The 22,007-nt window shown below is 35.9% G+C and overlaps 2 protein-coding genes across 2 annotated transcripts in view; one reads left to right on the top strand and one right to left on the bottom strand.

The window, feature by feature from the left end:
• Nucleotides 1-15,221, bottom strand: part of Uqcc1 (Ubiquinol-cytochrome c reductase complex assembly factor 1) — a 50,774-nt gene extending 35,553 nt beyond the window's left edge. Inside the window, exon 1 of the mRNA XM_069832428.1 lies at nucleotides 15,034-15,221. Coding sequence (XP_069688529.1) covers nucleotides 15,034-15,066 — 33 coding nt within the window. The 5' untranslated portion in view covers nucleotides 15,067-15,221. The remainder of the gene's footprint in view (nucleotides 1-15,033) is intronic.
• A 25-nt stretch (nucleotides 15,222-15,246) lies between these two features.
• The window catches only part of LOC138704498 (uncharacterized), a 48,522-nt gene continuing 41,761 nt past the window's right edge, over nucleotides 15,247-22,007 (top strand). Inside the window, exons 1-3 of the mRNA XM_069832425.1 lie at nucleotides 15,247-15,398; nucleotides 15,841-15,981; nucleotides 16,163-16,383. Of these exons, the coding sequence (XP_069688526.1) occupies nucleotides 16,171-16,383 (213 nt within the window). The 5' untranslated portion in view covers nucleotides 15,247-15,398; nucleotides 15,841-15,981; nucleotides 16,163-16,170. The remainder of the gene's footprint in view (nucleotides 15,399-15,840; nucleotides 15,982-16,162; nucleotides 16,384-22,007) is intronic.

The raw sequence follows: 22,007 nt of genomic DNA, 5'->3' as shown, positions 1-22,007 counted from the left end.
CCACAACAGCATTCATTTCTAAAACCGCGCGTTTAAGGGACGCAGCACGCTAGTGTGCATCGAACCAAACTGACTTCCCCAATCCAGACTCAGCAGTGACGTCACCTAATACTGAGAAGAGAGCGAAGAATGCAGATGTCTGGCAAAGGGTGCGGCCACGCAGGACGCGGGGGCTTGGAGGTACCGTAACTCGATTTCAAGTAACCTAAATTCAAGTAGCGGTTCGGACAGGTTGAAGTTATTTTGTCACGCAGGATAAAATGACGTCGATGGAAGTTGTGCAAATAGGAATTTCTGCAGTACAGGGGCGTACGCAAAGGGGGCGGGGGTACGGGTTTGAACTCTTTGTAAAAAAAAAAAAATGACATATTTAGATTTGAGCATTTTTATCCATAATCGTTTTCCCTTCTCAATTTTTCACTGTCAGAGTAACAAAATCAACATCGACAAAGCGTATACCTCCTACTCCTCCTTCAAAATAAAATCCCTGTGCTTTGTGCTACGGCACGTTCGAATTATAACAATGATATCTTTATTATAAAGAGGCCTACCGCCTAATACCAACCTTGTAATAAAATAAAGCCGACACAGTACGAAATTTAACTTTTGAAACATATTGAAAAGATTGTTTTGACAGTTCTGCTGTGCAGATGTTAAATATTATGCATTGTCGATTTTAAACTCATTTTAAGTGTGGTATTCATCCATTCTTTAGGTTGAGTTCTGACCTTATTATGAAACGTTCGTTTAACGTTTTGTGCATTTGACAGTTTAATATAAACTTCACATAATCGTTTCGGGTTCTTTTATATGTCTTAGTGACCGCAAAGCTCAATTTTATAATTTTTTTTTGCAAAAGTCGCATAATGATTCTGGCGAGGTCAGTGAAAATTTCACATTGGCAAAGGTTTCTTCACAACAGCAGCAGCAGCCTGATGATGATGTCGTTCACATCCCCTGTGAAAACTCAGCTGATGATAATACAAAACTTAAAATATCGATAACGTAAATTGTAGACAATTTTAATGACCCCCCCCCCCCACTGTTGACAAAATTCTGCATACACCACTGTTATAGTAGGAAACCTTCTTACCAGGAAACTGATAAAGATATTAAAGAAACGGAAGAAAAATTATAATCCGTGACAAAAACAAAAACCGGTACATGATACTTTTATGCTGTATAACTGATACAGTGATTAAGGAATTGGGTCAAAGTTCTTTAAATTATACTGTAATTATTTCTATGCTCATTACAAATAGAATTGTTAATGTAGATGTAATAAAATAATCGAGTCTAATTTACATTTGAAATTGATTTTCTTGAAGCTGTCATAATTCCCAAAAATTTATCAGCCACGCTGAACCATGCCAGTTTTGGCTCCTAAATATCCCTCCCAGCACTACTACTATCTTTCTAACTTCTATGCTATAGACTAATACAATTTTAATGTTTTTTTTTTTTTCTTTCGTACCTCATCACTGTCCACATTAAAACTTCTCCTGTGCAATTACTCAACAAATTATTTCATGGAGCTTCCCTTACATTTCTGTAGCGATACTTTGCAGTCTCTATATTCCACAGGACTTCGTGAGTTTCATACATCTTCAAGAACTCTAGTACTTGATCATTATTCCACATAATACTAATTTTCTTTCCTTTTTTTAAACTTACTTTCCAGTACAACAGAAAAAAAAAAACAATTATCTTTATTTTGCCGCAATTGAAACAAGTGATAAATTCGCGCATTTTTCTCCCTGAATTCAAGTTATCAAATGACCTTAATATTTTTTCAAGTTGTTTCAAGTGACCTTCCATCGTTATTTTGCCCTGGCTCCTGAAAAATTACACTTACACGGCTAGTATGTACACAACAGCATCTAGCCTCATGTTAAAGTGGAAAACGACTCAACTTATACACTAGGGACAAGTATCCAATGTCATCACAGCAATTTCATAGCCTAAACAGTAATTAAATAATTTTATTTCTGACATAATTTTTATATTAGTTTGAAATTATTCTTATTTTTATCAGATAGAAATTTTTAAATTAAATAATAAATCAGGCACAACTGAAGATATTAATATATGCACTTAAATATGCAAAATAAAAATATATACGTAATTAAAAGGGAAAAATCTTCGAAATATGCATTTATACAAAATAAAGTTAACTTCAATAGAACGTAAAAACCACGACTGATAAAGATCTAATTTCAATTTTTCAGTATGTCAAATCAATAAAAACATGCAATTGCATTAAGTTCTGCGGTCTAGTTACCAGTATTCAAATTTTTCTGATTAAGTTCGTGAACTGCAGCTCTCCAGGAAATTAATGCCACAAAACAATGTTGCTAATAACAATGGTTATATTGAATAAATTAAAGGGAAAAATTCTTCCAGGGCCAGTTACTGAACCTGGGACTTTTGGCTGGGCATGCCAACACTCTACCAACTGAGCTACCCAGGAACTATGCTCGACACCCAACACGGGCTTACTTTTTCCCTTTATATCCACATACCTCAAGTGAGCTGACAACACGTCAAGCCCAACATGTAACAGAAGTAGAACAGCAACAGCTTGTTTTGGTTGTGTGTTCCCACTCTCCTCACTGCTTAAAACATTGCCTCCCCCTACCAGTTAGTCCTCATGTTGTCATGTCACTTCAGTGTTAAAATGGTTCTACTATTTTAAATGTCAAAGACAGTACTATTTCATTCATAAATATTGTTTTAATACAAGATATTTAATTTATTTTTCTGATGTCTATTAGGCAACAGTTTGAAAAGAAGAATATAAAGGAACAGGATTGGAACAAATGGAATAAGAAACATGTGCAATATATATCTTACATAGCTCTATGAAAAATGAAATAATATTTTTGAATAGCTTAAAGAAACAGATTGGTATTTTTAATATTTTGATAATCAACGTTCAAAATATATAACTTTCAAAATTTTAATATGTTTTAATAAAAACATTTTTAATGTATCCTGAAAGCATAATTTTCCTCAAAATTAACTATTATTGGTTTCATCTTTTTCTTCTAGAAACTAGCGCTCCTACAAACTAATGCTGCACCCACAAATTCCTCTGAAACTCCTATGCCCAAGCCCACAGTCATGGGGCTGCAGATCCATATTGTTGTCCCTGATGTAGAGTATAATAATAATAATAATAATAATAATAATAATAATAATAATAATCCGTGGCGATACAGCCCACAAAGGGCCACGACCGACCAGCCAGCTGCTGGCCTCACGACCATATGCCGAAGCAGAGGTGGATGATCATCCAACCAGAAGAGGTATCGTGTGGTTAGCACGATGATCCCCCCAGCCGTTATAGCTGGTTTGCGTAACCGGATTTCGCTACCTAACGTAGCTCCCCAAGTGCAGCACGATGCTGGGTGGGCACCGGTGCCATACACTGGCCGAAATTTCATGAGAAAATTTCTTCTCTCACGAGAATCCGAACCAGCGCACATTCCGTAACGTGAGTCCCAGGCAGAATGCCTTAGACCACGATGCCACAGCACGGGACGTAGAGTATTATAGAGAAGAGTATTTACACAGGTCGATGCTTAGGCATTGTGCAGGGGGAAGAGGATAAAAATAAGGAGGTGGAGGAGGATGACGAGTGAATAAAGAGAAAGAAGATTAATACGAAAAGACAGAAGAAAAAAAGATGCAGCAATTTTTTTTTTCGTAGTCCAGCATACGAGAAATTTTATTTTTCCTGAAGTCTGAAGTTTATTGCAGGGTTTGCATATGCCAAAATAAGCATCTTTCAACTCTTCAGGAAAAATCTCCAGTGCAACTGATGGGTTATTATAGGATAACTTTCCAGCTTATACAATATCTCACACATTTAAAATACCTTCTAATTTTAAAGGTATGCTGAGATAAACTCAATTTATTCCAAAGTTGTCTAGATGAAGACTTGAACACTAATCCAATAGGCGTACATGATTCCACATTACTTTTTTTCTATAATTAAATTAAGGAAGGTTTTTTCCATACGAAGTCATGTGTAACTGAAAAATGTTAAATTTAATACAACTGCCAAAAAATTGAGCAATCAAGATGAACTACGCGACTATGCAATGTGCTAAAAATGGGATTTAGTGCATGTAGATTGTCTGTTGTCCATATTCGGCAATAACTGTAAGTACTGTCGAAATAAAATTGAATTCAAACGAAAACTTACTAGGCACTTGGTCAGTAATTGATTACTTGTAAATAGTTTCTTTAATCTATCACAAAATATTTCAATATTCAGTAATTTCATCACTAAACAATTTTGTTATTCTAGATTTAATTTGTAATTCAGTAAATATAAAATATTCCTTGTTTCTCTATGATAAATTATCTAGCTTTAATTATTCAGGTAATCTTTTCATACTTTGATTTTATTGTAATTGTAAATTTAATACTAACTGTAATATTATTTGTAATTGTAATTGTAAATTTAATACTAATTGTAATTTTATTGTTGATATTGTAGTTGGAATCTCCTGGTAGAGGGGCAGAGAAGGCCTGACGGCCTTATCTCTACCAGGTTAAATAAATAAATACTACTACTACTAATGATCCAGCATTTGTCCACAGTATTCGAGAGGACCATTCTGGTTCAATTTCTATCTGAACTAATACAAGCAATGAAAAGTAATATCTCTTTTCATAATCAGCTTCTTTCATTTCAAACATTATTTGCAGTTTATAAAGATACATTTTCAGAAGTTCCCGTAAAACTAACCAAACAGCGCAGTGTGGCATTTGAGTTTGCTTAACACATTAGCACTACTGACTGATAATGGGTTTTCCCTAGTTAAAGTGCTAAACTCTTTCCAACGAAAGAATAAAGTGATGTAAACACATGCACGTGGTCTAGAATTCTCTTGAATTGGCAGTGACTCTTGTTGCCAAGTTAACAGATATATTGGTAATCTATGGTTTACATCACTTTATTCTTTCACTGGTCAGAATATAGGTTCCAGCTTTCATGGAGAACCTCTGCAATCTGAATATCACTAATTCTTGGTATTTCCGATTTTACTTTATCATGAACCAAATCAGTTTCTTCAGAATTCTTAATTAATGCATGATAAAGCATGGCACAAGGGCCATTCACCGTACGTATTTTTACATGAAATATTCTTAATCCAGCAGTGAAGTTTCTACCATATTCATAACAACATTGCACCAAACTGATTCTTGTTCGAAGATTTAATACAATTTCCTCAAACTCGGAAAATATGTGTAATAAACAAGTCAAATGGTAACGAACTTCTCTTTATTTTTCAAAGCTAATTGTCTCATAACAAAGGAAGCATACACATATCATATCTGCTTAGTTCATCTTGATTGCTCAATTTGTTTAAAAACTACATTAACTTCAACGAAGTTTGTTACATTGAAATGTGTATTATATGTCTTTCTCATGTTAAATTCTATCGTAACTGGTTAACATGTTTCAGCCTTGTTGGGCCTTCTTCAGAACTAAAATTTATCTTCTTCTGCCCTGAACTCTTCTCCCGTTCACCATTCCTTTCAGTGCATCCTTCTGTAAGCAGTTTCTCCTCAGCCAGTACCCAACCAATTCCTTTTCCTCTTTCTGATCACTTTCAGCATCATTCTTTCTTCACCCACTCTTTCTAACACAGCTTCGTTTCTTATTCTGTCTGTCCATTTCACAAGCTCCATTCTTCTCCATATCCACATTTAAAATACTTCTATTCACTTTTCTTCATTTCGTCGTAATGTCCATGTTTTTGCCCCATACAATGCCACACTCCACACAAAGCACTTCAATAGTCTCTTCCTTAGTTATTTTTCCAGAAGTCCGCAGAAGATGCTCCTTTTTCTACTAAAAGCTTTCTTTGCCATTGCTATCCTCCTTTTCACTTCCTGGCAGCAGTTCATGTTACTGCTTATAGTACATCTCAAGTGTCAGAAGCTGTCCATTTGCTCTACTGCCTCATTTAGAATTCGCAAGTTTACCTTCTTTATTTTTCTTCCGACAACCATGGTCTTTGTATTATTTGCATTTATCTTCATCCCATACTGCTCACAGCTGTCATTTAGCTCCAGTAGCATATCCCTTAGTATCGTCTCCTCTTCTGCTAACAACGCCATATCATCAGAAAATCTTACGTACTTTATTCTTCTTCCTACTACTATCACTCCTTTCATGTTCTGAAAACAGTTCTTCACCAAATCCTCCAAGTAGATGTTGAACAGGGTAGATGATAAAGGACATCCTTGTCGTATTCCTCTCCCTATGTCACTTCCTTCAGACATTTCTTCTCCTAACCTGACTTTGACTCGTTTCATATAAAGGTTACTGAACAGCCTCCTGTCTTTCCAATTCACACCTATTTTCTTCAGGATGTTCATCAGTTTGAAAGTCATATATATTTATTCCTAAGTGATACAGTGTTAAAAGTTGTGTAATCAAGATGTATAATTTATACGGTACATAAAATCCAGGATTCAAAAAAATTTGAACATCACAAATTAATTATGAAAATGTTACATCACAAAGTACTAAATTACATTATTTACGCAAATAATGGTTACAAAATCTCTTATCAGCACATAGTGAAGCAGAAGCTGGGAACATGCACTTTTTTCTCCTTTTATCATTCATTGGGTCACAACACAACAATTCATCTCTGTTGTACAGGATAAAACATTTCCAAAAATGTTGTAATCTTGTCAGATTCACATGCAGCCATACAGGCGATAGTTGCATCACAATCCTAAAAAATGTTTAATAACACACCACTTAAACCAATTGAATAGTAGGATTTTCCAACAGTGGAGCCCCTCTCATTGTGGCGTGAGGGATAATGAAACAGTAAATTTCTTGACAAAAACTGTATCAAAATTCTACATTCTGGTAATTAAGCTATAACCAAGCATATAAGTAGTATGCGACATTTTTGCAACTTTCTATAGAGCGGAACAAATATCATGCTCCTGGGCAGGGCCGCTGAGAAGGGGGGGGGGGGGGGGCAAAGGAGGAGAGTGCATATGGGCCCGTAAGCAATAAGGGCCCATCAGATAAAGTGAATCTGATTACTTTTTATTATTATGAATAATTATTCGTAGATACATACGGGTACTATAAAATTTTGTAAGAATATTTGTTACATAAATTTGACATATTAACTCCACAATAGTAGAATTAATACAAATTACCACTTCATATGTAAATATTTGACTTTTATATAACAGAATATCGGTTTCCTGCATTAACGTTCACCGACACGACACTTGAGGGCCCCGGCATTTGCCTGAACTATGTTCCCATCGCTTGTACTGAACACATTCAATTATTTATTGGCTTATCCTTTTTAACCACCGCAATATGCTAGTGGACTCTCCCAAACCGAAGTCACAGGATCACGTTTCCTTTTCAGTACATTGTATGTTTCGTGTCGAAACTTTCGTCTTTTCGTTGTCGATTGTCTAGTAAATTCTGTTCATTAGTGTTATCAGTTATAGTTTAACTGCACAATGGACAAGTACAGGCATAAGTCAGGAGCTGAGAAGCACAAGGAGAGGCAGAAAAAATTGGAAGATATTAATATGGGTGCTAGACTGCTTGAAAAATATTATGAAGACATTAACAAAGAGATCAGTGATGAGCCGAAATATTTAAAATCAATTCATGCTTCTAATTTAGGGCCAACCCCACTGAAACCTATGAATCTCCTAAATAGTCTGAGGGAATTAAAACTGGACAGTTTATTTCCAAATATTTGCATAGCCATTAGAATATTCTATACAATTCCTGTGACAGTCGCTGATGCTGAAAGATACTTCAGCAAAATGAAGGAAATAAAAAATATATTCAGATAAACAGCGTGTCAAGAACGACTGAGTAACCTTGGCCTCCTTAGTCTGGAGAGCGATCTTGCTAGGTCTTTAAATTTTGATGATATAATTGATGATTTTGCATCAATGAAGTCAAGGAGAGTTGTTTGTTGATGTTGGACTGCAAGTTAGAAATTACAGGCGTTTAGGAATAATGTTTTATGAATGTCATATATTGTGCTAATGTGAAGTTTTGCTAAAAGTTTTCTGTGTAATAAAAATGTATATTTTTAGGTTTGTAACTGTGTATGGGGTTATCTTTTATATATTTTGAAAATAATTATTATGGTTATAATAACAGGTAACTTGTAATTGTTACTTTTTGAACAGGGGTCCGAGTACAATATTGCATAGAGGCCCATAAATTCTGTCGGCGGTCCTGCTCCTGGGTATCAGATTGCCATCAGACTGAGGCCACTGGCAGACAGGAATCCAGTAACTGGAAGCACGATAATTGTTCCTATCTGTATAATAAATCTTGTCTTATAAGTGCCATTACACACACAAATCATTTGTACAAACTGGATTGGACATGCAATTAACACAAACTATATTGCGAAGACCATTAAGTAGTGAGGAAGATATTCTATGTGCGAGAGCACTTACCTCCAGCTAGCTCTACTTTCTGTCTTTAGCCACTTATTTAGCCAGTCTGTCTTATAGGTTTGTCTCACTGCCATATAATCAGCTGTCTTTGTAAAAGTGATAGAGTGCATGCACTAGTTTTTACACAAACCTGGTTAGTTCTCTGACTATGGCAAATATGTTTCGAGATTTTGCAAAACATCTGAATATACGAGGCGCGTCCATGAAGTAACTTTCCCACTCGTCCCACAGCTAGCAAACCATATGTTGCGTGAAGCGACTGCGTGTACGTGATAGAGTAATGTCCTGGCATGGCGCATGCGCTAGCAGAACTTCCCGAGTGCTCTCAGTAGCTTCATTGCATTGGTTGAAAATGGATGCTCTATTCCAGCTCCCGCCGCGTGTGAAGTGCGATCAGTGATAAAGTTTTTTAATGCACAGGGCATAGCGCCGATTGAAATTGATCGTCAGCTGTGCCAGGTCTATGGGCAAGCAGATGCTGCGTTGCTCCACAAGGTCGTCTGTAATGATGGTTGCCTCCCATTGCGCTCCTCGTCATGCATATTTTGGCGTCCTGCTGAAAATTGTCTACACCAGCAACGCACCATCTGCTTGCTGATGACTTTAGGCCCAAAGACCTGGCACAGATGACGATCAATTTCAATCGGAGCTATGCCCTGTGCATTCAAAAACTTTATCACTGATCGCAGTTCACACGTGGCGGGAGCTGGAATAGGAGCGTCCATCTTCAATCAATCCAACGAAGCTACTGAGAGCACTTGGGAAGTTCTGCAAGCGCATGCTCCATGCCAGGGCATTACTCTGTCATGTACACGTAGTCGCTTTGCGCAACATATGGTTTGCTAGCTTTGGGACAAGTGGGAAAGTTATTTTATGGACGCGCCTCGTAGGCCTATGGCACACGATTTTTTTTCTTCCATATGTAAGTTTTAAAAATGTGTACATATTCATACACTGAATATCTAACCATTGCAAAACATAACACAACATAGGAAAATAAACTGCACTTATTCTTAGCTCACTCGCTGCACACCTTTACTGTCAGCTGTCAGACTGTTACAGCTGACACATGGAGCAATCAGCCTGCTGCATGTGACCGTAGAAAACTTTAGACGTAAATTTCCTGGTTGGCCAGTTATGTGTAGAAAAATAATACCAAATTTAGTGAATATGGTTAATTAAACAGGTTTTGTGGATCATGTATTATACAAGATGGACAACACTTCCAGCAACTACTGTGAGGAATATTATTAATTATAATTAATATTAGGTACCCTCCACAAAACTGGCTGCATTTATACACCGACAGATCCTTGATCTCCAGAGAACAAGGCGCAGGTGCAGGTGTTACATGCTGTCTCTTCTCACTTTATAGATCTCTTGGGTATGGAACAACAAGTTTTGATGGAGAAATCATTGCAATAAGTGAAACTTTCAGGAATCTTCTATGCCACATCAATAAATTTAAGAATGCAGTTATATTGTCAGACTCCAAAGCAGCTATTCTATCAATCGTCTCTAAACACACACCTTCATCTCAAACAGCAGAAATAACTAAAATGCTCTCTCAATTAATATCACTCAATAAAAGAACTGTATTCCAATGGATACCATCCCAATGTGGAATCCTGGGAAACGAGAATGCGGATGCTTTAGCAAAGAAGGGCAGCACTGCTACTTACAGACCTGTTACTAAATCTATGTATTACTCTGTGAAAAGATTTATTAAATCTACATAGCCTACTTAGACTTCAACAAACAAAATTTGATAACACAATCTCAAGGGAAAAAATGGAACTCTCTGCATCATAATCCATAGTTAATTTCCGATTAACCACGAAAATCGTCTGTAGCTCCATTTAGATTGGCAACAGGCCATGATTGTTTGGCCAAACACCTGCATAGAATTGGAATATATCAGTCTCCTAACTGCCCATTGTGCAACTCAAACCAAGAAATGGATTGGGAACACCTCAAAATCTGTGCTTCAGTAGCTGGTCATGATAATATCTTTGAAAAATATTGGAGTGCAAGAGGTAAAATGACTTTATTGTCGAACGCCTGGCATTAGAAAACAACAACAACAACAACATATGATATTTCCGTGCAGGAATTCTGCATTATCATATGATGAAGAATCGGTGGAGTGGAGAAAAATTCTCTCTGCCACAGGGATCCGAACCCGGGTTTTCAGCTCTATGTACTGACACACTATTCACTAAGCAACACCAGATTCTAATTCCGATGCCGGATTGAATCCTCTCAGTTTAAGCTCCACCTTTCAGTTTCCCTTTAGTGGCCAATCCTCATGCACAATGTCCAACACACTAATGTGCAAAGGTGCACTCATTACGAGTGACTAGGTGGCCAGGATCTGACAGAATGAGCGCTGTCTTAAATCACTAAGTAAATTATCAGAAGTGTAATCAAGGAAATATTGTCCCTCCCAGATGACACTCCGAATGCCATGCTGTATGCATCAAAGAACGTAAGAGGTCTTGGAATTCTGAGAGCTGAATGGGAAGCCAGTATTCAACACTATAAAATCTGTAGGCGACTGGAACACATGAATGATGCACATCTACATCGCACGAGAAATCTAGAAGAGGAGAAGAAAACATCTCTCACGCGCCTGAAGACTGCTCCAAACAGCATCACTCCTCAAACTAAAGGAAAACATCTCAGAGAAGTTCTCAGAAAACAATCATTCCAGTCATGGTGCCATCTCCCACATAAAGGCAAAGGTGTTTGTACATTTGAAGAATGCCAACTCCTGGATCTCCTCTAAAAAGTGTCTTTCGTCCTCGGAATACATCAATGCCATCAAGATGTCTTGCAATGTCACCGCAGTGAGATCTGTCCCTGGCAGAACCTTCAGTACTACCCATTGTCGCCATCCCAGCTGCAGCGAGACTGAAACACTTGGCCACGTACTGGGGTTCTGTAAGAAGGGAGAGCTACTGCGTAACAACAGACACCATCGTGCCCGTACAGCAATTGCCAACCTGCTAAGAAACAGAGGATGGGAAGTACATGAGGAGATTCATTGTGTGTCTGAAGATGATTCTCATAGAAGAGTCGATATAATTGCCATCAATAGAAGAACGCAGAAAGCGATGGTCTTAGACCCTATGATTTGCTTTGAACAAGACACGAATCAAGCACTGCAGATAAATGATGACAAGCGAGCTAAATATGTACCTTGTCTTTCATACTTCAGTGAAAAATATGGCATTTCGCTTTACAACTGGGATGTTACAGGCTTACTATTTGGAGCGAGGGGTTGTTTACCAAAACTTACATGTATAATAATCCGTGGCGCTACAGCCCGTGGAGGGCCTAGACCGACCAGCTGGCTGCTGGCCTCACGTCCACATGCCGAAGCAGAGGTGGACGATCATCCAACCAGAATGGAGGTATCGTGTGGTTAGCACGATGATCCCCCCAGCCGTTATAGCTGGTATTCGCAACCGGATTTCGCTACCTATCGTAGCTCCCCAAGTGCATCACTATGCTGGGTGAGCACCAGTCCCATACACTGGCCGAAATTTCATGAGAAAATTTCTTCCCCCATGAGGACTCGAGCCAGCGCGCATTCCGTAACGCGAGTCCTAGGTGAGATGCCTTAGACCGCGACGCCATGGCGCGGGACAAAATTTACATGTAATATCCTTAAATCCTTTCAAATTCCCTTTTATGAAGTTCAGAAGATTGTAATGGAAATTCTGAAGGCCTCTCTTCAAATTCTACACTATCATCTATATGTTAACATGTAAATTTTTGCTTTAATGTACAAATCGAATCATTATTTTGCTCGTTACATTTCTCTTTATCTTTTATGTTTGTTAATTCTGGATCCCAGCGGTCAACCTCACTTGAGAACGGATGATTTGAAAATATACATATATTATATGCATATAGTGTGTTGGACATTGTACCACTGTCACACATCTCTGACACAGTGCATGAGGGTTGGCCACTAAAGGGAAACTGAAAGATAAAGCTTAAACTGAGAGGATTCAATCCAGCATCGGAATTGGAATCTGGTATGGCTTAGTGGATAGCGTGTCAGCATGTAGAGCTGAAAACCTGGGTTCGGATCCTGGTGACGGAGAGAATTTTTCTCCACTCCACTGATCCTTCATCATACTGTGAGGAAGGAGTACTGACTATTGTTAATATAACAGAGTATAAGTTTTAATCTGGCAAAGTGCTGTGAATTCACAGATGTAAGCAAGGTGGTTAGAGGATCTGCCAATGGTCAGCCAACAGAAACACCGGGAACATTCGCTGAGACTCTCAGTAGTTTCCACAAAAACAAATTACAAATTGCAGTAAAGTGGGTGTAGAGGAATCCAAAAAAGCTTGAGATATTTAGATTTTACTCTACACACATTACTCACCTCCTTTGCACTCAGTGTCAAGGGAGGGCAACAGAAACTATAGAAGCAATTTTCGATATGAAAAGCCTAAGAACAGTTACTTTTAGAAATTGCTATGGAAATATTCATTCTAAATAGGGCTATAACTATTTTTAGGCAGACTATTGGTTCTTTACTTTCTAAATTACTTTTCGTCTGTATTTCCATCTTATTTGTGTGTCATATCCAGTCACGTACACAGAATTTTGTCAAAAGGGGGGGGGGGGGACATTACTAAAATTGTATTATCATCATCATCATCATCAGCTGAGTTTCCACAGGGAGATGTGAAACTAGTTCCGGAAAGAACATTCATGACAACATCGTCACACTACGGTTGCAAGAAACATTTGCCAATGTGAAATTTTCACTAACCTTGCAAGAATCACCATGCGACTTTCTGCTAGAAAATTATTTAACGTTGCGGTCACTTAGACATATCAAAAAACCCGGAACAATGTCAAATTTATATTAAAAATATCAACTGTCAAATGCACAAACAGTTAAACAAACATTTAACAATAGTCAGAATTCTTAACTAACAAACAGGTGAATACTGCTCTTAAAATGAGTTTAAAATCGACAATGCACAATATTTAACAACATTAGCACTGCAAAACAGTCAAAACAACCTTTTCAATATGTTTCACAAGTTAGATTTTATATCGTGTCAGCTTCATTTTATTAAAAGTTGGTACTAAGTTTTAGGTGGTAGGTCTTTCTATAGGCCTAATAAAAATAGCATTGTTATAATTCAAACGTGCCACAGTACCAAGCACAGGGATTATACTGGAGTAGGAGGACTATGCCTTATGTCGATGTAGATTTTGTTACTCTGACAGTGAAAAATTAGAGAAAGGAAAACGATTACAGATTAAAAAAAATACATCTAAATAGGTAAGTATTTTTTTTCAAGAAGTCCAAAAAAGGGAGGGGGGGATTTCCAACCCGGTAACTCCTCCCCCTTTGCGTACGCCCTTGCATGTATCAGAATTGGCACCAACTTTACATTTTTGCATGCATCGGTCTTGGACTACAGCAAAAATTTAAAACCTATGTGGCTCAGATCATTAACGAAATAGAGTTGAAATTACTTAAATACCTAAACTAAATCACTATCCACAGGCTAGTTAATTATTTTAGTTCACATTCAACCCGATATTTGGTTTCATATTAAGAAAATGAAAAATCTCACAATTCACTGAAATGAAGCATTCGGAAATTTGCTTCAGTCTGGAGCAAACAAGCCAACTTAACATAAATTTCCTCTCTAATATAAAAATGCGTATTAGTTTAATATCCTACAAACTGATTTAAATACTTCCTATATTAATTAATTCTTAAATAGATTGAACAGAAAAAAAATAAAATGTTGGAATAACAAATCTACTAGGAAGTTATGCAAAGTTGTTATGTACAGATTTCACAGAAATTCTGAACACTATAGGCCTACATCTAGTCACATAATAAGCCAAGTTTCTATCCCATATGATTTCTTTAAACCATAAATGGTTAATTGAAAAATGTAAAGGAAAGGTAGACATGGTTCTGCAAAAGTTTGCATTACATAACATTTACCAATGAATGTAGTTATAGAGGTTATAATACGGTACCACTGAGAGTTATGTCAATAGCAGTACTTAACAGTGTTCTGGAGATGGGGAACAATAAATATTGACAAGAGGTCGCCAAATAAATGCTCTCATCGTTCTCCAATAAACAAGTGACAAAAAAGTTAAGTTGATAGGCTACATGGAATTAATCAAATAAAAAAAAGAATTCAAAACAACACGTACTATTACTTACACATACACTTTACCCTTTATCGTTATGATGTCATATGTTACTAAAACGTACAGTTAATACAATGTAATCCAAGATTTACCTTCTGTAATGTTAAAGATTAAGCTGTAAAATTACCAACAGCAGTAAAGAAAACCATTATTGTCATAAAAACATAGCTAATGGTTAGCTTTCTCATTAGAGACTATATAATTACGATATGAATAAAATTACGTTATGGAAACAATTTAAAACTAATAGCATGGACAGATATTTTTAGAATTGGATGGTGGTTTCCATGAAGTAAACTTCTCTTGAAATAAGCAAACATGCTGCATACCTTAAATGTTCGAAAAATAGATTGGTAATACATTCCAGACTTGAAACAATTATATTCATAAATGACAATAATACTTCATTAAGGAAAATGCACTGTCGTTATTTTTTATATTACTTCCATTCTAAAGTATTGACCAGTAATGAATTTTTCGGCCTCCTTAAGCATCCGACAGAGTAAACCGAAACATGTCGACATTAACGCTATCTGCAGGAGAAATACGTAAACTGTCGATTGAAAGAGAACAGCATTCGCTTTCTTCAGCAAAAATGGTGGAGTTCGGAATGTGACAAAGGAGGAATCCACTGGAATATTGTGTTATATTTATAAATGTATTAGTCGGAGCACAAACATTCTATATTATAAGGGTACGTGAATCATTATAGTTAAGTAATAAAATTAAATGTGTATTGAAATCATATGGTAAGTACGTAAAAAAGCGAGGAGAGATCCGCTTGGTTGGGAGGTGACCTTCTATAAAGGGACACACTTTCGCGTAATTTACCAAATAAGTGCTTTGTAAACAGTGTCTAGTAGTGTTTTTACACCTGACACACAAGTATTATAAACTAGTTTATGTATATAACATGTTTATATGAGTTTGATATAATTTTATTGTATTTTAAGATTTAAAACAAATCACATTAATCCAGATGGCTCAGTACCAGTGTAAGGCTTGCGTTCTACGCACGCGGCAGTGTTTCCACTGAGGGCAGCCCGAAATTGGAAGGTGTAGGTTTCATTATTTATAAAATATAATTATTAATAAGAACTCACTTTTATTGTTGTTTTTTATTTGATTTGTTGCAGTCACATCAATTGCATCAACCAAGATACCATAATTATGGAATCGAATACTGCATGTATTACTTTGTCAACTAGTCCGTTATTAATAACATGTATAATAAACATTATCCTGCATAAATAGCTTGCTGGAACAAGATTGTAAAGGTAAATAATATTTATTTGTACTGAACATACCAACATACAGAACAGAATGGCGTAATTATGGAGCTCTTGCGTTCTTCTCATATCCTGTTTAAATATGTGTTTAAAATAAATTATATATTTAACAAAGTCCATAAAATTTTATATGCCTTGCAAATTTTATGTTGTGATTTTATACTTTTAGGTAATATAATGGGTTCCAAGACGAATTCTAAAACTTCAAAAGGAGGCAAGCAAAATGGGAGTAAAGCTGGTGGGGGCAAATTACAAGCCCAAAATAACAGAATTGGCAAAGATCAAAATGGGGAATCACATACTGACTTTTCCATGTTACGGAAACCAATAGATATTAGTGTCACAGGTGTCGGCCAGGTTGTAAAAGTCTACCAAACTGGCACTTCTGAGGTATGTAAACAATGAAATTCAATTCTATAAAATAGCACGTAAGCCTATAATTCTCTTGTTAGATACCCATTTCAAATGCTTTTGTTTTTTTCGCCTTTATAAAATAGACTATGTGTAACCTATTTAATTTCATAATAAATATAGTATGCTAATATTTCAGCATTTTAATAGAGCAGTTTGGCTCTTCATGGAATGTCACATCACGGATAAAAAGAAATAAATAAAAAAAGTATTAGTGTATACACTATTAGATTAGTATATCTTTTATATTCATAATTGCACTACATTTTGTAATTGGTTTAATTTAACCATCCTTCTAGGTTGTCATAAATTATCACTAAATTCTATAAATTTGTCATACGGTACCAGTTTTATTTTTTTAATAGCTAGCAGCATTTATCATTTACTACACTACATCTTTTCCGAGTTAGTATTTAATAATAATAATAATTTATAAAACAGCTATATTACCGGATGTTTTATATGGTTGTGAAACTTGGACTCTCACTTTGACAGAGGAACAGAGATTAAGGGTGTTTGAGAATAAGATTCTTAGGAAAATATTTGGGGCTAAAAGGGATGAAGTTACAGGAGAATGGGGAAAGTTACACAACGCAGAACTGCACGCATTGTATTCTTCATCTGACATAATTAGGAACATTAAATCCAGACGTTTGAGATGGGCAGGGCATGTAGCACGTACTGTATGGGCAAATCCAGAAATGTATATAGAGTGTTAGTTGGGAGGCTTGAAGGAAAAAGACCTTTGGGGATGCCGAGACGTAGGTGGGAGGACAATATTATTAATAATAATAATAATAATAATAATAATATAATCAGGACTGCCACCTTTCATTTTTCAGAAATACGAACAGAATTTTTGGAGATTACTAATAAGCCTTTAATAGCTGAGCTGTCTTGTATTAGTACTGTAAAACTTAGTACAATATGCACACATCTAATCCAACTGTCCTAGCCTTAAAAACATGAAAGGAGGATTGAAATAAGATTCATATAGTACACCCAAAATAATTCTGAAGAGAGCAGGTAATGCAAAGTACCTCATAAGACATTAATGTTATATTCGTTTAAGAGTTGTTTCTAATTTTTTAACTCGTACACAAATTCTGAACAAGTCATATTAATGTTTTTTTTTTTACTTTGTTGTTTAATGATGCTGTATCAACTACTGGGTTATTTAGCATCAATGGAATTGGTGATAGTGAGATGGTGTTTAGGAAGTTGAGGTCGAGAATTCGCCATAGATTACCTGAGATTCTTATTACTGTTCGAAAAAACGTCGCAAAAAACCCAACCAGATAATCAGCTTAAGCAGAAATCGATCCATGCCTGAGTGCAACTTCAAATCAGCAGGCAAACACACTACTGCCTGAGCTACACCGATGGCTATTGTTAATGTTGATATGGCTGAGAAGTTCTGCTTTGACAAAATCAACAGAACACTTATTCCTAACATTAGTCCATTTTAAAGTCGTATGAGAGAAAACCCTCTGTACTTAGGCATTGGAGGGTGGTGTAGCCAAGACACATGACACTACCTCTGCCAAAGCAGGCAGACTGCACTGCACCCACTTCAAGCCCATACTCTTGTTGCCCCCTTCTCCTTCTGAAACTTTTGACAGTATGTTTTTAAGACACCACTTCAAAATTCAAAGTAATGATAAATCATGGGCAGCTGTATTGCAAAATAAATACTTAATTCCCGAACACCCACGACATGATGCTGTAGCATTTAGATTGTTAACAGGTCATGACTATTTGACTGCACATCTTTATAAAATTGAAATCTTCAACTCTCCAAATTGTATCTAATTCTACAACGAATAAGGATCACCTATCATGTTGTTTAGCCCTTAAGACATCACCTACAAGAATGCTGACTGGACTTTATTGAAAAGCAAGAAAGAAAATGGAATTTATTCAATCATTTGAGAATTAGATTACTACTACTACTACTGTTTTTAAGACACTATAATCTAGAAACAGAACATCCAAATTGACACTGTGTCTTAGAGCCAAAACTGCTCCTTTAGTATTAAAGATTTTATTAATTTGTCCTACAGAATAGTATCTGCTTCTTTAGTATTTTTGAAATAAATTTGACTCTTTCCATTTAATGATGATTCTGAGAAATCGAAGTTCTGAAGGTAGAAGATAGCACTTTCATAAAAAAAAATACTTTCTGATGATTTTATGATTTGGAGTCAGCTTTGCTTCCATAAAGAAGAATATTTAAATATTAAAATAAAACTTTTTAGCGCATTAAATTATTATAAAAGTTCCAAAAACCGGACTGTCCCACAAAAAATCAGAATGAGTGGCAATACTGAGTAGTAGTAATAATAATAATTACAAAGTTAAATCATATATTTGGATACTGAGTAAAATGTGAAAGACTGTGTTATGGAATTAGGTAATCTTAACAAACTGGTTACTATAGTCGCGACACTGTTATTCTTGGCGTGACTCCTCCTCTTTGCTTACGTCTTAGGAAGTGAAGGCTCTATAAAGTCTAGGTAGGTAGTATCGTTTGCCATTTTTGTTTTTTTGTCTCCGAGCTACCAGACGAGGGATCTATTTGCCACACCATTAAACATTATCATGTCATAGCTCCTATGATGATAAATCAAACGCACTGTAATTCAGCAAATGAGCGGCAAATAACGTCCTCATGTTCTTTCTGCGAACGCCAACGAAAGAGCCAAAATGGCGGGCGATTATATATTAAGTATTTATCCAGCCTTAGGAAATGCTTAACACCTTCATCAGCGAAGCGCAAGACGCACACGTTTAAATGTAGCCAACCTGCAACGTGATTGGCTGCTGAAAATTAGAGCAACGGGACTATAATTATGGCTTTTGAAATATCGGCAGAGGTGATTAGTATATGAATCAAATTGTATCCGGAATTAAAAGGGGTAGAGAGATGGGTGAAAGTCAGTCTCTCTCTCGCTTTTTATTTTAAAGGAATCAGCAATTTGTTATTTAATTTATATGTTGAGAGAGTTCAAGTGCTCTGCAGCGCTTGGAAGCATAAAAATTATGCCATTCTTAAAATGGCTGCACCCTTTAATTTGAATTAATGCAATCTTTACAAACTGTTTTTCCCCCACTTTTTTTTAGCACATTTAGTCATGTTTAAAGTGTAAAGGCTCTTACAATTTTGATAGTAGAAACATGAAATTTTTACTGTATGTCCTATATTCTTTGGTTAACGAAATACAGTAGAATTTTTTTATAAACTAAATACTTTTCAAATTAAAAAATAAAAAATATTTAGTGAACACTAAAAATTTATATTTTTAAATCACATATTAAAAGAAAAGTTTCTTTCCATGTTAATTTAAAATTCTAGATACTTAGTTCTTTCTAACCATAAGAGATGTAAAAAGAAAGTAATGCATGAAACTTAAATTTTGTAAGAGGATATAGATTTTTAAAATAGACTTTTTTTAATATACATATATAACTCAAAATGTTATGGAAAACTTTGGACAGTTCAAATATCAATACAATGTTAATAGAAGCCATAAAATCATTATATATAAAGGATCAGTTTCGAAGATAAAAATTGGAAATCAAATTACAGAGGACTTCAAAGTAACAAAGGGATTAAGACAAGGCTGTAGCTTATCTCTAATGCTATTTAAAATATATCTTAAGCGAGTATTAAGGGACTGGAGAAGAAAATGCCAACAATTGGGTGTACCGGTTCAAAACATACACATATTCTCAATGAATTTTGCAGATGACCAAGATCACCATGATATGGAATAAATGGCAAGAAAACTAAAAGAAGAATATAAAAAATGGGGACTTTCAATAAATATAGGGAAGATTAAATATCTATATATAGGAGAAGAAATGAAAATATAAAAGTTTGATAATGGAGAAGAATTAGAACCATCTATTGAATGCACTTATTCAGGCACAAACATAGACCATTCAGGAGATAATACAGTGGAAATTAAAAACAGAACTACACAAACAAAACAAGCAATAAATGTTCTAAATTCTATTTGGTGAGCAAATACAAACTTTCTTAGCAAGAGCCAGGACAGGCCATATTATCACTCAGAAGTATCTTCACTGCTTTAATCTTGTTGACTCTAGTAGTTGTTGCTGGTGCAACAATAATGAAGATTTGGAACATATCCTCTTAAACTGGCCTGTCACAAACATCCATAGAACTAATTTAAAATCTGCAATCCCTGTAACCTTGCACAATTCTCTCCAATACATATCGAATACACCTCATCTTTGGAATGTGGCTGCTGAAATATACAACCAGCATCGTGCTTTTTACCCATCATTTGTAAGAAGAGGAAATTCATAGCGGAACACGTGTTGTCAGCAAATAGGTGGATATATTACGAAGATAGATATTTGGTGAGCAAAAATATGTTTAAAAAAGTAGAAAATTACAAATATATCAAACCATATTCCAAAGTATTCTAACATATGAAGCTGAAGTTTGGCAAATTCCAACTAGGGAAACAAAAAGGATTTCAAGTACAGAAATCTATGTCCTAAAAATATCTAAAATGGAAAAAATAAGAAATAGACGAAGAAAAGAAATTATGGCAGTAGAAGACGAGCCAGACATTATAGATATAATAGAAAGGAAAGGGTTACAGTGGTAAGGCCATATCAGAAGAATGCGAAAACAACGATTACCAAAACTAATTATGGAATGGATCCCACCAGAAAGAAGGAAAAAAGGACGACCAAAGAAGACTTGGCTGGAGGGTGTACTAGCAGCTATGAATGCTCGAGGATTAGAGCCAGGCCAATGGATGAACAGAGAGGAGTGGCGTTTGGTTTCCGGAAGATGGCGACAGCTGTTATGACACTGGAATGATTGATTGAATAATTCAAAAACCATTCATCTGACCACAGTGAAACTTATACACAAGAGGACGAAGTGTACAAAATATTACGAAATCTCTACCTTAAAAATTGTAGAAAATAGACATTTCACTTATCACAGTCAGTATTGCAAAGGCAATTTGGCTGTTTTTTTAGTTGGTTATTTAATGACGCTGTATCAACTACTAGGTTATTTAGCATCGATGAGATTGGTGATAGCGAGATGGTATTTGGCGAGATGATGCCGAGGATTCGCCATAGATTATCTGACATTCACCTTATGGTTGGGGAAAACCTTGGAAAAACCCAAGCAGGTAATCCAGCCCAAGCGGGGATCGAACCCACACCTGAGCGCAACTTCAGACCAGCAGGAAAGTGCCTTAACCGACTGACCCACGCCGGTGGCTTAATTTGGCTGTTAGAAGTAACGGATAATTCATGTAGACTTACATATATAATGTATTGTTGTTTTAATCGTGTGAAAGGTTGTTTGTTTCAGAGATAAAATATTTTTATTTGCTGTCGTCTGTAGAATGTCTCTTAGAATTAAGTTGAATGTGTAATAGTGGTAGTTACTATCGTCCTCTGTAGCATGGTGCATGGTCATTGAGAATATACTACATGTTTTGTGAGCAGTTTATGCTTAATTGTAACATTTATACATTTAAGCTATTATAATTATTTTATAGGAAAACACTGATCTGTAAAGCTTTTTTGTTCTAGTTAGGAGTGTA

This window comes from Periplaneta americana, chromosome 8, assembly GCF_040183065.1.
Source record: "Periplaneta americana isolate PAMFEO1 chromosome 8, P.americana_PAMFEO1_priV1, whole genome shotgun sequence".
NCBI classification, from domain to species: Eukaryota; Metazoa; Arthropoda; class Insecta; order Blattodea; family Blattidae; genus Periplaneta; species Periplaneta americana.
Note: the sequence above shows the minus strand (reverse complement) of the source record. Positions and strands in the feature narration are given on the sequence as shown.